At 45.4% G+C, this 18,129-nt stretch overlaps 1 protein-coding gene across 1 annotated transcript in view; it reads left to right on the plus strand.

The window, feature by feature from the left end:
• Positions 1-16,381, plus strand: part of LOC147111217 (interleukin-17 receptor E-like) — a 94,306-nt gene extending 77,925 nt beyond the window's left edge. The window contains exons 11-16 of the mRNA XM_086001886.1: positions 2,126-2,171; positions 5,975-6,123; positions 8,246-8,311; positions 10,094-10,145; positions 10,383-10,487; positions 13,295-16,381. Coding sequence (XP_085858012.1) covers positions 2,126-2,171; positions 5,975-6,123; positions 8,246-8,311; positions 10,094-10,145; positions 10,383-10,487; positions 13,295-13,944 — 1,068 coding nt within the window. The 3' untranslated portion in view covers positions 13,945-16,381. The remainder of the gene's footprint in view (positions 1-2,125; positions 2,172-5,974; positions 6,124-8,245; positions 8,312-10,093; positions 10,146-10,382; positions 10,488-13,294) is intronic.
• The last annotated feature ends 1,748 nt before the right edge of the window (positions 16,382-18,129 follow it).

Raw genomic sequence — 18,129 nt, forward strand, 5'->3', positions numbered from 1 at the left:
TGAAATTTAACGCAGAAAAGTGTGAAGTGATGTATTTTGTTGGAAAGAATGAGGAGAGGACATATAAACGAAATGGTACAATCCTGAATGGGGTGCATGAACAGAGAGACCTGGGGGTATGTGTGCATAAATTGTTGAAGGTGGGAGGGCAGGTTGAGAAAGCAGTTAAAAAGGCTCACGAGATCCTGGGTTTCATAAATAGAGGTTATGGGGTAATTTTGTCAATGGGGGCGCGTTGGAGGCAGGACTGCTGCTTGTCGGGTTTTAATCCCGCCTCCATCGACTTGTGGCCAACCCACGCTATTTTCCCTTGATTGACCTTGTTAAGCCCGCCCAGCGTGCTTAACAGGCCCATTAAGGGGAAGCTGGTTACAGAGAACGTCAACGTATGACGTTTCACCTGTCAAAAATTTTTGACAGATGAGTTGTCATTGTTTGACAGCTCTGTGAAGCTGTCAAACACTGACATTCTCTGTAGTTTGATGAGTTCTTGTATTCAAGACTCATCAAACCTCTTTCTTTAGCAGAAATTAGACGGCTGTTGCATCGGAGAATGCAGCAGCCATCTGTCATCTCTGCCGCGGAGATGCGAGACTCTCCGCACCCCAACTGTTGAAGCCTGCAGGAAGAAACAAAGGTAAGTAAACATTTTCTAACACTTTCCACTCACCTCACATGCTCACCTCTCCACACTTGCACTCATCACTTACCTTCTCAGCGCACCTTTGCACCCCGCAGATTCCCGCAGACCCACTGTTTGCCTCGGTGACACTGGAGGGGTTTCCTGACGGGGAAACCCGTACCTCTGCTGGAAAAATGGGGATAATCCTCTTAACTGCCTGTTAACTACCTGTTAACAGGCAGTCAAGTGGCTGTAATCCCCTTCCCGCCTCCAGGAGACGGGACCCGGCGCGGGTCAGGTGCCCGCCTCCTGGGAAGATGGCATGGAGGCAGGTTGGGGGGCGGGATGGTTACCCGCCCCCAGATTGTGCCATTTTCCCGGCAGTCCCGCCTCCAAACCCGCCTCCCAGGGCCGGCAAAATCGCCCCCACTGTGTCCAATTCTGGGCACCACACTTTAGAAAGGATGTGAAGGCCTTAGAGAGGGTGCAGAAAAGATTTATGAAAATGATTCCAGGAATGAGGGACTTCAGTTATGTTGATAGACTGGAGAAGCTGGGGTTGTTCTCCTTGGAGCAGAGAAGTGATGTGCCATCAATAACTCAAGGACAAGAAGTTAAAGGATTCAACTGAAGGCTTTTAATCGCTAAGAACATTGCAAGTCATTCCACATTGGATTCGTCTGGCAGAATGACTCATACAGCTCTTGAGACCTTTATATGACAAAAGACAGGGGCGGAGCCAATACACACAATAGGGGAAAAGGGGGCGGTACACACAATACAATGCAGGTAAAACACAGGGGCTGATGAAGACATATATTTCATCACAAGATGATTGAGATGAGATTTGATAGAGGTGTTCAAAATCATGAGGGGTCTGGACAGGGTAGATAGAGAGAAACTGTTCCCATTGGCAGAAGGGTCGAGAAGCAGAGGACACAGATTTAAGGTGATTGACAAAAGAACCAAAGGCGACATTAAGAAAAAACTTTTTTTACGCAGCGAGTGGTTAAGATCTGGAATGCACTGCCTGAAAGGGTGGTGGAGGCAGACTCAATTTTATCTTTCAAAAGGGAATTGGATAAGTATTTGAAGGAAAAAAAATTGCAGGGCTACGGGGAAAGGGTGGGGGAGTGGGACTAGCTGAGAGTCCGCATGGGTTCGACGTGCCGAATGGCCTTTTTCCATGCTGTAACCATTCACAAAAAAAAGATACTCATGACTTAGAGGCACATTTACCTGGTATAGATGGAAGTACTGATAAATACAGAGATCAAAACTGGTACAATTGTGCAGTGTTCTGATCCAGCAATGGTTTTAGAGATAGCCGCCTGGAGCGAGCTGTTTCTGGCCTCGTGAAGGAGCTTGTAATTTGAGGTTATCTGTGGCAATGATTCATGAGTGTGGAAATCGTGTAGAAAGACTGGTGTTAATTTTGGCTGCACGTACCTTCATTTTCAGGACACGATACCAATAACGTTGTTACCTTTTGCTTTTTTGCAGTTTAAATATAAAAACAGCAGCCACATTGAGTGCCGAAACAAGCCAGGTAAGTTAGTTTAAAAAAAAAATAATGATCGCAGAGTTTGCAGCTTTTAACATGAGCGTGTGTCTGAACATCCAGAGGGATCCACAGCGCACGCTTCAGCAGTCAGGAGGAGGCTGGGAAATAAACCGAACTCATTTATCAGGAAAATCTGCCTCGAGGTTAGGATTAGCAAATGTATTAATGTGTGTGTACTTACTCAGCATAAATTGACTTGATATGTGTATCAAGTAGGAGTATCTAGTGTGAGTGTTACATGGTCCTGGCTACTGTATTGACAAATCTTTTATCACCCACTCCCACCAGCTCCCACACACCCTCTCCACCCACCCAATGCCTAATTTAGTCAGATTCATACTTGTACCACTCTCTGAGAAGTTTCATGCTCTCTTCCTCCAGCTTTAAGTCCAGCACTCATGCCTTTACCAGAAATTCGTCTGTGCCCCTCTCTGCCTGGCGTTATTCTCCAGTTGCTGGCAAGAGAGGCACTTTTGTCCAAGCCTACCACTATTTAAATTTGCTGCTTACTGAATTTAGGGCAGGGCCGGCTTAGTGAGTGGGAGTCCCGCCCCGCTGCACTTGCGCGGCAGATCGCATTGCAGGGCCTTGATCTCATTGGGCTCACAGATCTCTTGACCTCTGCTTGGCTGCTGCCCTCTGACCTCACCCAGGTCGACTGACTTGCAGAGCGGCTCATCCTCAGGAGGGCGTTAGGCCTCTGGTCTCCCACACCCGTACAGCGGCTTACCTGTGCTCAGGAGAGCCACACAATGCTCAGCGCGCATCCCTAGCTTGATCAGGGATTTTTACATCTTCAATGTCAATATGTCCCTGCTCCACCAGTGCGTTCCACAGCCTCACAACCCTGTGTGTAAAAAGGTTTCTCCTGCCGTCTGTCCTAAATCTCTTACACTGAATCTTACCTCTACGTCCTCTTGTTCTAGACCCTTCAATCACTGGAAAGTCTGTTTCTATTTACTCTACCCCATCTCTTCATCATTTTAAACACTTCTATCATATCATCCTATAATCTCCTGTTATAACAACAAATCCCAATTTTTCAACCTACTGATGTACAGGAACCTTTTTTTTATCTGGCACAGACGGGACCGACGTGGTGCCGGTTTATCAAAAATTCCGGATAACTGAAAGCTATAGTAAAAGATACGGAGCTGAGAGCTCCGTATAAAGCAACAAACCCTGTTGCTTAGCAACAAGTTCAGAACAATGGGCACAAGTTCCAAGCATCCCTGTAGCTTAGCAACAGCTGCAGCCACACCCTTGCACAGCAACAGATGGAGGAAGGCAAGTAATAAAAGTTACCTGAACCTACTCCTGAATTTTGCCGGTTAACCGAGATTTCCGGTTAATTTAAGTGCCGGTAAATCGAAAGTTTCCTGTATGTCTGTCAGTTTGAGAGCACAGCGATGCGCTTCCTCCCTCTCATCAGCCTTGTGCTTGTGCTGTTTCTCCTCATGCTGCCGCTATTTTGCCATCTCATTGACACTGAATTTACAACATTCCCTCTCTTCGAATCTCTGTTGCTCTTGTTATTTCTCTCGCTGAAACTGGTGCTCCTTTAGATGAAATTTTCTATCTCACAAATTTGGCCTCCTTTGATATGTTTGACATTTTTAGTTATTATTGTTTCTCTTCCAGTCACTATTAAATTTTAACCCTTTCAAATTGCCTTCATCATCAGTGTAACTCAACATCCCAGGGAGCTGCCTCCAATTGTTATGAATTTGGGTCTGCCGTAGATACTTTCTAGGGCTCAGTGTGTCAGTCTTTCCTGTTAGCTGATTAGGCACTTTACAGCCTTCTGGACTCAACATCGAATTCAACAATTTCAGACCATAACCTCTGCCCCTATTTTTTTTCCATTTTTTCCATTTACACTTAATCTAGAGCCACCTTTTGTTTCTTAACTTGTCCCATTATGATCTCCTTTGACCTTGCACCATCATCTCTTTTGTCTCTTAATCTCTCCTGCCTTGCATCCTATCACAGACTTTCCCTTTTGTTCTTTCCTCCCCTCCCCTCTTTCCCTGCCCCTACGCTTGCTTAAAAACCATCTCCAGCTTTTTCCAGTTCTGACGAAGGGTCATCGACCTGAAACGTTAACTCTGTTTCTCTCTCCACACGTGCTGCCCGACCTGCTGAGTATTTCCAGCATTTTCTGTTTTTATTCCTGTTAGCTGGTTGAGCATCTTACTTTTATGGGAGTTAGGTCACAACTGTCCTATATCTACTTATATGGTAGCACTACCTGGGAGTATATCAATGAAACTCCCTTGTATTCTGGACCAGATCTCTGTGCCTTGTGCAGGTGTACTTCTTCAATCTCTTTGAAGGGGGACCAAGTTAACACTAGATGAGGCGAAGTTTGGTTCAAATTGTAAGCTACTTTATTCCATTGTATATGATCAGAGTCACTTAGTTCAATCATTACAACATTATATTCATGCAATGATGCAAAATAAAGAACATGCAATGCTACTCCCACTCCAGTGGTTTTGCTTACCTAACTTAAAAAGAGCAATCTCTCTGTACCCTGTCCTATAGCCCAGGACGGCACCCCTCTCCCTGCAGTCGCCCGTCTCTTCAACCTTCCTGCAGCACTTTGCTCCCTGACGGACTTCTTGGTGTCTGTGCTCTGATATTTAAAAGCCTCTCTCACAGACCAAGCAGTCAAAGAGGTTTCCAACACATTTGTGTGATGTCTTTTTCTAAATACCCGGACAAGCCAATGAAGTGTCTATTATTTGGTCCCTGGGAGGAACAACTTCCCGTAGCATATTAATCACCTTTCATCTGATTTTGGGTTCACAGCCCAGCATGGGACTGTCCTGAGAAACTAACCCCGTTTGACGCGAGCTTTAACTCAGAACACATTTTAAAATAACTCATATCCCTTCCATGGAAAAATGGCCAAAAAATCCTGAAATGTGACTGTAGGATTTTGTGAGTATGTGATTTTCTTTTGTGAGCGTGTATTGGTAAGCTTGTGAGCGAGGACGATGGTAAGAGGAGAGCTTGTTCTAGGTTAGGTGGTGAGAGACACCCTTGCACAGTGCTGGAGGCAAAATTATTCTGGATGATTGATGCTGCCGTTTAATTTCTTCCTCATTCAAGAACAAACTGTAGCAATCTTCATTTTCGGAATGGTGTGCGGTGGGTGGGGTGGATAGAGGGCAGGAGGAGGGGTCGTTACTGGTGCCATAAACAGCAACAAAGACTTGCATTTATACTGTGTCTTTAAAGAACACTTGAACTCTTTAGTGAATTAAAGAAAATCTGCATAAACATAAGAACATAAGAAATAGGAGCAGGAATAGGCCACTTGGCCCCTCGAGCCTGCTCCGCTATTCAATATGATCAAGGCTGATCTTGGGCTCAAAGCCACTTTCCCGCCCGCTCCCCATAACCCTTCACCCCCTTATCTTGTAAAAACCTGTCTATCTCCACCTTAAATGTATTTAATGACCCAGCCTCCACAACTCTCTGGGGCAGAGAATTCCACAGATTTACAACCCTCTGAGAGAAGAAATTCCTCCTCATCTCAGTTCTAAAAGGGCGACCCTTTATTCCGAAACTATGCCCCCTTGTTCTAGATTTCCCCACGAGGGGAAACATCCTCTCTGCATCTACCTTGTCGTGCCCCTCAGTATCTTATATGTTTCAATAAGATCACCTCTCATTCTTCTAAATAAACTTGAAATAGACTGCATTATAGTTCAATGCCATTAATTATTGACAGTGTCTAAGCTGATTAACTAGTATCACAGAGGATCTTTTATTTTCAGACACTGATTGGAACGTGACCATGGTAACAGAATCAAACAAGCTCATGCTGACCTTTGCTTCACACATCCCAGCATCCTTCAGCGCTGTTCCATGCAAGAAAGTAGGAGCTGAATGCAGAAACTCGAGTCTGATCTACCGCATAACCCAGGTTAGAGCTGCATGATATCTCAAGCTTCGCCAAGGATCACCTCCTGGGAGAAATGAAAAACCAGATAAAACACCCAGGCCAGTTTGAGGGGGTGGGGCGGAAATCAGGAAAATTCCTCTTCGACCCCTTTAGGTAATCGAAACTGGTCCGGGAGACCGGTGATAATGTTATGCAGTACAGTACCTCCCTTTTGCACGAGGTGCACTCCGCCCCAGTCGGAAACAGGTCCAGCCCTCACTTGAAGGAATTCAGCGAGGGCCGTTCACCGTACAAGCGGCAGCCTATTCCAGAGATCCAATATTCTCTGGGGAAAGAACCACCTCCTGACATCTAACCTAAATCTGGCCTTATACAACTTTAGTTGGACCAAACTGTCTACTCGAACACAATCTATTCCTTTCATCATCTTATAAACCTCGATCTAATCACCCCATAGTCTACGCTTCTCTAAAGTATAGAGTCCCAGCTCTTTTAGCCCATCTTGATAACTAGCATGCTTCAAACTGGGGATTCATCTAGTGGTCCTCCTCTGCACCCTTTCCAAGGAGATGAAAACTGGCCACAGTCTTCTAACCGAGGCCTGAGCAAGGTCTTATACATGGACAAAATAGTATGCGTTAACTTATAGTCAATTGTCCTATAAATGCATCGCAACACCCTATTTGCTCTAGCTATCGCTTCATGACATTGCTCATGAACCTTTATAAAGCTATGTACTAGAATGCCCAGATCTCTTTTTTTCTCCACCTGTTTTAATGCTTTTCCCTGAAAGGTGTATGTATTCACCCTGCCCACATCCACAACACTGCACTTTTCTAAGTAGGTGATGGTGAACAGAATACTTTTGATATAAAAAGAGAAAATGCTGGAAATACTCAGCAGGTCAGGCAGCATCTGTGGAGAGAGAAACAGAGTTAACGTTTCAGGTCGATGACCCTTCGTCAGAACTAGAAAAAGTTAGAGATGTAATGTAGGAGTCTCTGCACTCCTAACAAAGAATCTATAACTTACTGGATTTATTGTCTAAGAACTTTACAAAACAAGAAACTACAGGAGAAGCTCAAAACAGGTCTTTTCTCTTTCAATCCACACGAGGACTGGCTGGCCCCGCCCTCTACCTCTGACGTCATGACGTCATCACGTTTCCCGCCGAAGGGGACGTCACGTGACCCACGTGATGACGTCATCACGTCAGATCGCGATGTTGTCGATCTAGCTCTGTTTAACCAGAGCCAACTTGAAAGGTAATAACATTGGTTACAGACAATTAATGCTAGAGGTAATAACATTGGTTACAGACAATTATGTAAGTCACTGTAAGAGTCTCTTAGTGGTTTTGCCACAGTAACAGATTTTAAGCAAGTGCAGGGACAGGGAAAGGGAGGAGGGGAGGAAAGAACAAAGGGAAGGTCTCTGATAGGGTGGAAGGTAGGTGAGATTAAATGACACAAGGTATGATTGTACAAAGCAAAAGGAGATGGGAATGGGACAAGTAAAGAAACAAAAGATGGGTCGAGCAGAGGTGTAAATGAGAATGGCAGAATCATCAAAAGCTGCCATCTGAAAAAATAGGGGCCGAGGTTATGGTCTGAAATTGTTGAACTCGATGTTGAGTCCAGAAGGCTGTAAAGTGCCTAATCGAAAGATGAGGTGCTGTTCCTCGAGCTTACATTGAGCTTCGTTGGAACAGTGTAACAGGCCGAGGGCAGAGAGGTCAGAGTAAGAATACTTTTGATGGGTTTTTTCCCCCAAGTTGGTATCAACATCAGTGCTCCAGATCAGATACAGTACATGATAGAAGGATATTGTGACTTATGCTTTACCACATCAAGGTGCCTTCACCCCAACCTTAGATAAGTCTTTACTCCACAAGTTCCATGTCCCATACCAGGTATGCTTGAGAAACGCTGCCAGTTGCATTATTGCTGTTTTTATGATGCACCCTCAGATTCACTGTGAAAGGTGTTGAAGCTGCCTAGAATTATTTAATCTAAGACCTTTACAGCTGACAGCGAACAGGCACCCCATTCTCCTGTTTTCCAGTTCTGCCTTATTTCTTTACAATTTTGTGCTGCTCTGTTCCAATGGATGTTACATTTAAAATATTTCATCTTGTTCACAGATTGAATGGAGCACCCAGAAACTCCTTACGATTTTGCCTGTGGAAAGCCTTGAATTCTGTGTGCGGGTAGGTAACTCGTCAATTATCTTAAAGGACTTTGGCGGGGGGATGGGGAAATTTTGATATTTTTATTGAAACTATCAGCATGGGAACATGTACAACTTGGGAAATCCTGCACACAATGGCTCCTTCACTAAAAGTCAGTAGGAGGAATATCATTACTCCTCTTCCGTCTCCCCCCCCCCCCCACCCCCACCCCCCGTCTCCCAGTGTCCCAGGAGAGAGGATTAAGCAGCTCTGTTAACTAAAACATCTTGGTAAAGAGACTTCGATAAACTTGTGAATTCGGCTCAATAAAATCAGTAAATCTTCCATTAGTGGAAGTTGTGGTGTGATCTGGAATAAGAACAACCACAGCATTCCGGCTTTGGGATCCTCCATAAAGCTTTGTGGTGGGAAAAGGATTGAGAACCTGAGCGAAAAAATAAACTAGAAATGGCTGCTTGTGATAATAGTGGATGAATGATTAACTAAATGGGCTAATGTCTCCATTAAAGCAGTGGGCCAAGGAATGCCTTGAACTCAGCTCTGACCTGCTATCATTGCCAATAGTGACTTCTAGCTGAATGTGAATAAAAGAAAGAATTTGAATTTACAATTCAGTTTAGAGGAGACATTCAGTGGAGCATTCACTTAATGTTGGAAGTCTCTTTATATTGGTCTCTAAAAGTGTACTCTGTTCTACTTCAAGATCACTGTGGACCAGCTTAACTCTATGCTACTGCCATAATGGGTACTTGTTAAGATCCGAGTGGAGGTCAGGTACTGCTGACCTCAGATTCCTAATCCATTAAAAAAATATGCTATTAGTGGCAGTGGTGGGACACTTTGGAGCAGCAGTGAACCAGTGTTCCAATAATCCATGGCTGAATGCATTAGTGTCCAACGCATGAAGTCTCACAGCTGCTGAGATCCAATACTTTAGAAGCTGTATAGTTATTCTTTTCACGGAAGGTCTGGTCCTCTTCCCTACATTCCATTGGGTGTAGCTCTGCATGACAATACAAGCTTTTGGATGAAGAGCACCATTGCATGTCTCTAACTGGAGATCTGCCGTAAATACTTCTGGACGTTATTTATTTATTTATTCATTCATGGAATCTGGGCATCGCTGGCAAAGCCAGCATTTATTGCCCATTCCTAATTGCCCTTGAGAAGGTGGTGGTGAGCCGCCTTGAACCGCTGCAGTCCGTGTGGAAAAGGTACTCCCACAGTGCTGTTCGGGAGGGAGTTCCAGGATTTTGACCCAGCGACGATGAAGAAACGACAATATACTTCCAAGTCAGGATGGTGTGTGACTTGGAGGGGAACTTGGAGGTGGTGGTGTTCCCATGCGCCTGCTGCCCCTTGTCCTTCTAGGTGGTAGAGGCCGCGGGTTTGGCGGGTAGCACCACGTTAGGCTGCATTTGCATGCTTCTCGATTAAGTTCTCTTTTCAATGAGAATCCAATGATCTAACAATGGTGCCTCCACACCCTCTGAATTTGAATGCAAGATGAGAAATGATGGATCCTCTATGAACAGAAATACTGTGCAATACCGGCAATGCTAACAGCCCTCTGAGTGGTCTGCAATACTCCACCAGCAAAGCTACCAGGTTCCTCCCCCCACCACACAAAATGGAACCTTTAGAGAAAACACTGCCTCAATGGGTAGAGGGCAGAGCAAAAGAAAGTTTTTTTTAATAACTTAGCCTAGCAAGAAGAAGATAAATCGGAGTGGAATCACTCTGTCCAAGCAACATCTATTATAAAATTCAGTCAACATGTTTTTAAAATCTCTTTCCCAGGTGTGGCGTTCTGACGTGGCTTTCTCTGGGAAGCAGCTGCTTTGTCCACACTGTAAGTGTTGCAAATAGTTTTATCAGAAGACCTAATTTAAAAAAAATGTTTTTTATTGTACTGCAAATGCGATGTCCTGAGAATCTTTATATTATAACATTAAGTTTCTATAAATTCAAACAATGAATTTTTCATTTTCTGGAAGAATGAACATTTCTGTTGAATTCAGTCTAGTAGATGCTCCGTTCCCACTTGTTTTCTAAAATGTCCTTTTTGGGCTTGCCTTTTGTTTTGCAGACTCTCGGCAATGGACGGGGCTGGGCCTCTTGGGCACACTGAGTGTGCTACCCTTTGTGCTGTTTGTTTATGTGGTCTGGCAGTTTGCTACTAAAGTTGTATCAGGTAAGATAAAAGTATGACGTAGAATCATACAGCACAGAAGGAGGCCATTAGGCCCGTCGGGCAGGATTTTCATTGGGCCGTGGAGGCGGGATTGGCGGCGTGTGGGGGGTTAAAATCTCAAAATCGGGGGGCATGAACCCATCCCGCCCCCAACCCGCCTCCATGCCAGTTTCAAAGGAGGCGGGTACCCGACCCGCACTGGGACCCGCCTCCCCGAGGCGGGAAGGGGATTAGTGCCAATTAACTGCCTGTTAACAGGTAGATAACAGGCAGTTTTTAGCCTAATCCCTATTTTTATTGCTGATGTGTGGGATTCCCGACGGCTCCAAACCACGGCAAGTTAGCGAGGTGGGCCGTCGGGCTGAAGGACTTGGAGGGTTCGAGATGTCCGGTGTTCAGGTGAGTGATGGGTGCATGAGTGAAGAGGTAAGTGTGTTTGGTGTGTTTAAAGAAGTTTTACTTACATTTGCTTACCTTTACAGCCTTCCGCCCTTCAGGTTTCAGGAGTCCCTCATCTCACCGGCACAGAAAGCAGAATGGCCGCAAGCTGTCAAAAGTTGCAGCATTCAGCTTTCTGTTCTGGAGAGATCTCTAAATCAGCCTGAGAGGAAGGAATTAACTTGGAGTACAGATTATCAGTATTTGACAGCTTCAAACAGCTGTCAAACGCTGATATTTCATCTGTCAAAAGCTTTTGACAGATGAAATATCAATCTGTGACATCACCTGTTGCCGGGTGGCCCTTAATTGGCCGGCTGAGCCCGCTGGGCGGGCTCAACAAGGTCAATCAAGTGAAAATCGAGTGGGTTGGCCACAACTCGATGGAGGCGGGACTACAACCCCAAAAGTTGTAGTCCCGCCTCCTCAATGAAAATCCAGCCCATCCTGTCTGTGCTGGTTCTTTGAAAGAGCTATCCAATTAGTCCCACTCTCCTGCTCTTTCCCCATAGTCATGCAGATTTCTCCTTTTCGAGTATCTATCCAATTCCCTTTTGAAAGTACTATGGAATTTGCTTCCACCAACCTTTCAGGCAGTGCATTCCAGATCATGACAACTTGCTGCATGATAAAAAGTTCTCCTCATTAAAGATGGGTTTATTTGATATGTACAACACAGAACTTGTTCTGGAGTCAATCCTACTGACATTGCAGACTAAGGGCTCGATTTTCCAAGCCCCGAGGAGGCGGGTTTGGAGGCGGGAGTGGTGGGAAAATTGCAGAATCAGGGGGCAGGAACCCATCCCGCCCCAACCCGCCTCCGTGCCAATGTCCCAGGAGGCGGGTATCTGACCTGTGCTGGGAGCCGCCTCCCTGAGGCGGGAAGGGGATTAGTGCCAATTAACTGCCTGTTAACAGGCAGTTAACAGGCAGTTTTTTGCCTAATCCCTATTTTTAGCCCTGAAGTGTGGGCTGTCCGATGGCTCCGAACCACGCCAAGTTAGCAAGACGGACCGTCGGTCTGCAGGGTTTGGAGGGGTCGAGATGTCTGTTGTGCAGGTGAGTGATGTGCACATGTGTGCAGAGGTAAGTGTGTGAGGTAAGTGTAAAGTGTTTTAATAAGTTTTACTTACCTTTACTTTCTCCTGCAGGCTTCCTTCCTTCAGTTCTCGGGAGTCCCTCAGCTCACCGGCACAGAAAGCAGAATGGCCGCTGAACTGTCAAAAGCTGCAACATTCTGCTTTCTGGTCTGGAGAGATCTCTAACTGAGTCTGAGTAGAAGGACTCAAGTTAGAAGACAGATTGTCAGTGTTTGACAGCTTCACAGAGCTGTCAAATGCTGATTTTTCATCTGTCAAAAGCTCTTGACAGATGAAATGTCAATCGCTGACGTCACCAGTAACCAGGTGTCCCTTAATTGGCCTGCTGAGCCCGCTGGGCGGGCTTAACAAGGTCAATCAAGGGAAAATAGCGTGGATTGGCCACCAGTCAATGGAGGCGGGACTACAACCCAAAAAGTGGGAGTCCCGCCTCCAAAAGCTCCCCATTGACAAAATCGAGCCCTAAAAGTCTCATATTGATGTCAACCCTGTGCACTAACCATAACCATATAGCATTCATACCCATACCTTGTGCATAGAGCCAAGCTCCCACAGCAATCCCCAACCATCCCCCACCTGACATAAACTGTCTCATCTGTAAACCAACCCTTCGACTCCTTCAGTAGAAGTTACCACATTCATACATCCCTCAGTGGTGGTGGTTTATAACTGCACACCCGGACTCCTCTCAAATCCATGAGTGTCACCTGTTTCCTATAGGTGAGGGAGGGGATTGATGCATCATGCTTCTTTGGGGAAAACCAGCCATAGCTGAAATCCAGCAGCCCCTGCTGGAAACTGCAGGCTTGCGTGGACATCGAGCGCAACCAAAAGTGGGCTCAGCTCTGATGTTCTCAGTCTGCCGACACTCACTATCAAATCTCACAAATGAAGTTAAGCTATTGGACAAGATACTGAAAGATGGCTGGTACCTGGAGAACCGTAATCCAGCATCAGTTGGCATCTTCCACGCAGGAAGGAAATGTTATAAATCTCATCATCAAGAAACTACTTCTGAAATAATGCTGGATGGCCAGCTGGTGGCGCCGTCCAAGGAGTATAAATATGCGGGCGTGGGCCCAGCTTGCCAGGGACATTTTGTAAGACAAGGAACTAGTGAAGTACAACTAGACTTCCATGTTCTGAAACAAGTTGATTAAAGCCTTGCTTTATACTCAAACCAAGTGTGTAGTGAGTTTTATTACGTCAGGAAATATGTTTAAAAAATAGAATGATCCTAAATCTGCTCCTTCTGTTATATCGTTGCAGCCCCACTCTGGAGCAGAACAGTCCTGTTGATGTACTCCCCAGACTCTGAAGAGCACAAAACTTTGGTCTGTGCCTTTGCCGATATTCTGAAGACTGAATTGCACTGCAACATTATCCTAGACCTATGGGATACTGGCAGAGTGGCAGAGATTGGTATCGTGTCTTGGCTTTACAGCAAGCGGGAACTTGTGGAGACCGAAGGAGGAAAGATTATAATCATTTGGTCGAAAAAAAGCCAAGAAATGTACAACCAATGGAATATGTTGGACCCAGTATGCGGACCCCACCACAGTGACCTGCATGACCTTTTCAATACCTCAATGGCTTGTGTTTATAATGACTTTTTAAGGAACAGGAGGATTAAAGGTTACAGTATCATTTATTTTGATGGACTATGTAGCAAAGAGAACATTCCAGAAATATTTACTGAGATCCCCAAATACCGAATGCTGAAGGATTTTTCTAGCCTGGTGCGCGAGCTGCAATCTGTTACTGAACTTCCGTGCAGCCTCAGGTTAGGCACCAAGTTTCTGGTGCGTAAAATCCTGCAGTCTGAGAAAATGCAGAAGCTGAGAAACAGGATAGAACAGTGCAGAAAGTTGCAGAGGTGCAGGCTTCTCTGGTGTGAGGAGTGTAACTGCTCAGATTGAGATTGGACGGGCCTGATTTGTAAAAAGATCTCAACAACAAGAGAGAGAGAGGAAATAGAGGCCTTGGTTGTCAAATGACAGAACAGGGCCTGCATTTTAAAAAATATATACCTCTATGCCTCTTGCAGGCGTCTATAATTAATGATACTGTGAAGACAGATAGGTAATAAACACATTTCAAGCAAAGAAGTACAATAAGTACACGTCTGCTGTTCTGAGAAGGGTTAAATGCAACGATACGAGACTGGAGCTTGTTAAAAAAAAATTAACCCAGGCAACTGGTTTTTAATCACACATAAAGGGAGGAATTAGGATCTGTGAATAGTCTTCACTTTATGGATCATTGTTTAAAATCAGCTTCACAGAGACATATAGCAAGGTTAACAAATATGGAAAGAGTGAGATGGAAAGAGAGGAGGGAGTAATAAAGAGAACGAACCTTTAATCTTAGGCTAGTCATTGTTGCATGCCCGATACGAGACTCCCGAAACAAGCGCTCTATTCGGAGCTCCGAATAGAGCAAGAGTGCCCCAGGTGGGCAGAGGAAACGCTTCAAGGACACCCTCAAAGCCTCCTTGAAAAAGTGCAACATCCCCACCGACACCTGGGAATCCCTGGCCCAAGACCGCACAAAGTGGAGGAGAAGCATCCGGGAAGGCGCCGAACACCTTGAGTCTCTTCTCCGGGAGCAAGCGGAAGCCAAGCGCAGGCAGCGCAAGGAGCGCACGTCAACCCAAGCACCCCACCCACCCGTCCCTTCAACCACCCTCTGTCCCACCTGCGACAGAGACTGTAGGTCCCGCATTGGACTCATCAATCTCCTGCGAACTCATTTTTAATGTGGAAGCAAGTCATCCTCGGTTCCGAGGGACTGCCTAAGAGAAGAGTTATTTCAGAGCACTTACTCACAAGCTTTCAGCCTCAATCCAATCCACAGTGGGAAAAATACAGCCTTTTGGCCTTACATTGGCAGCTGAATCTCATCTACCTCATTGCATTTGATAACCATTCTGATGCTACCTTTGAGCACCAGATATTTTCTCATAGTGGCCAGTTGGTTCCTGGATTTTATAGCGATCCATTCCAGCATGGTTTTCCCCCTCCCATGACAGTAAATCCAAAACTTGACCATGCAGTACCTCACATATGGGGTTGGCAGACTGGAGATTCCGTCAACACGCAAACTGTTAGGGTGTGATAGGATTTTTAACTTCCTCTCTGCTTGGCCACCATGTTGTATTCTGTAAATACTACCAAGCTGCTGGTGCCTTTAGGTGACCAGCAGAAGATGCATGAGCAGCCCAGGGTGCTCCTCCCTCCAATTTTCCCCCCCCCCCTTGAGGAGAAACATTTATACTCAACACCTCGCCATTTAACAGAGCTGCGTTCAGGAACCCGGTGCAGGAAATTGTGGACATGGACTTGTTTCCTACTGTTCCATCTCATCTTTTTAAAAAAAGCTCTTGTTATTACTGTCCATTCGCCACAAGGCCAGGACAGGGGTCATTACAGGCTGCATATCACTGCCAATGCTGATCCATTATGAAGAATGGGAAACATGCCTGTGGTGGGGTGAGCTGTAATGTTCTTGGTCCATCGCCTCCTCCTTACAGGCATATTGCCGTCGAGATCAATCAAGGTCTGGGAAAGAGAAATTAAAGTAGCTTAGGGTATTGATCAAAACTAAGACGTACTAGATTCAGTTCCTCTGTATTCTTGGTATCTAGGCACTTAGCCATCACCTCTTATCTTTTATTCAATCACATTCCTAAAGTCTTATTGTGTGGCCTCCCATTGGTGATGATATCTGCTCTCTCAGTGCACAATCATGTATATACTACTATTTTTTTAGAGAAAATATCTTCACAACCAACATCACCTCATGTCAGGATTTTACAATTTAATATTTGGGTCTCCAGTTTCAGCAAAAGGAGTCAAAAGATCCATTGGACCCGGCAGCAGTTACACAACAGAGGAATTCTGGCTCTCGTATCACCTGGAAGTTTACTTAGGGTGTCAACTACAGCTCCAGGTGAAATAACTGTCAGCTTCAGAAGCAAACTTCTGCTAAATCTCCCAAGCACCAAACTCTTCCCCCTCCTCAGCTTGTTGTCCAGCCACCGACTTGGGCTTGTGCCAGTTTTCCTGATGCTTCTCCCTTAACAATTGATCAATCTATGGTGAGCACAATGTACCTGATAAAGAATCAACATTTTTTTAAAAAGCACTGTCTTATATTTCTCATCCTTACTGTTCTTTCTCTGTTCACGGTCAATGGTGAAGATTTGGCCACGGATGTACATAATAAAATTAGGTGTGGCACATTAAACGGTCACTCGGCTCATTCCCTACATATGTATTCAAAGCACTGAATGTCTTTACAGCTTCAATGTAAGGACTTGTGGGGTTTTTTAAAATAAAAAATTTGAATAAAGTTGTTAACTGAGTATTATATTTGGTATGCAACTCAAAGAAGATATGTTAGTGTGCAGTGAAAGAGGGTCACATGAACTGAGACAAACATGGGTTCCAAGAGCTTAACTTATGGTGATGCCTACAACATTGGTGTCAGGGATACTAGAGTGGGAGCAGGAGGGAAAGGCATGGATTGGCTGATGTGTGCACTTACCCTTCCCATTGCATTAGAACCTGGATTCAATGAGTATCACCCCCCATACCTCTCCCACTGTATTATAACTTGCATTTCACCAGTATTGCCCTCACATCCACGATCCACCCCAATGTATTAGAATCTAGAACACCCACCAAACTGTATTAGATAGAAGCTGGATTCCACAAGTATCACCGGTACACCCATCCCACTGTATTAGTACGGCGATTCCACCAAGATCACCCACACATTCACCCAGTGTATAAGAATATCGATCCCACCAATGTCACCCCCACATTCACCCCGGTGTATTAGAACATCGAATCCACCAATATCACACCCACATTCACCCCGGTGTATCAGAACATCGATTCCACCAATATCACCCCCACATTCACCCCGGTGTATCAGAACATCGATTCCACCAATATCACCCCCAAATTCACCCCGGTGTATTAGAACATCGATTCCACCAATATAACCCCCACATTCACCCCGGTGTTTTAGAACATCGATTCCACCAATATCACCCCCACATTCACCCCCGGTGTATTAGAACATCGATTCCACCAATATCACCCCCACATTCACCCCGGGGTATTAGAACATAGATTCCACCAATATCACCCCCACATTCACCCCGGTGTATTAGAACATGGATTCCACCAATATCACCCCCATATTCACCCCAGTTTATTAGAACGTCGATTCCACCAATATCACACCCACATTCACCCCAGTGTATTAGAACATCGATCCCACCAATATCACCCCCACATTCACCCCAGTGTACTAGAACATCGATTCCACCAATATCACCCCCACATTCACCCCCGGTGTATTAGAACATCGATTCCACCAATATCACACCCACATTCACCCCGGTGTATTAGAACATTGATTCCACCAATATCACCCCCACATTCACCCCGGGGTATTAGAACATTGATTCCACCAATATCACCCCCACATTCACCCCGGTCTATTAGAACATTGATTCCACCAATATCACCCCCACATTCACCCCCGGTGTATTAGAACATCGATTCCCCCAATATCAGTACAACATTCACCCCGGTGTATTAGAACATTGATTCCACCAATATCACCCCCACATTCACCCCGGTGTGGAGTTTGCACATTCTCCCCGTGTTTCCGTGGGTTTACTCCGGGTGCTCCAGTTTCCTCCCACAGTCCAAAGACGTGCGGGTTAGGTTGATTGGCTATGATAAATTGACCCTTAGTGTTAGGGGGATTAAATATGTGGGGTTACGGGGATAGGGTGGGATATGTGTTGGTGTAGGGGTTACGGGGATCGGGTGCGATATGTGTCGGTGCAGGCTCGATGGGCCGAAATGGCCTCTATCTGCACTGTGGGATTTCTGTGATTCTGTGATTAGAACATCGATTCCACCAATATCACCCCCACATTCACCCCGGTGTATTAGAACACCGATTCCACCAATATCACCCCCACGTTCACCCCGGTGTATTAGAACATCGATTCCCCCAATATCACCCCCACATTCACCCCGGTGTATTAGAACCTCGATTCCACCAATATCACCCCCACA

This window comes from Somniosus microcephalus, chromosome 11 (genome assembly GCF_052327205.1).
Source record: "Somniosus microcephalus isolate GS21.2 chromosome 11, FLI_Smic_1.0, whole genome shotgun sequence".
In the NCBI taxonomy this organism is placed as follows: Eukaryota; Metazoa; Chordata; class Chondrichthyes; order Squaliformes; family Somniosidae; genus Somniosus; species Somniosus microcephalus.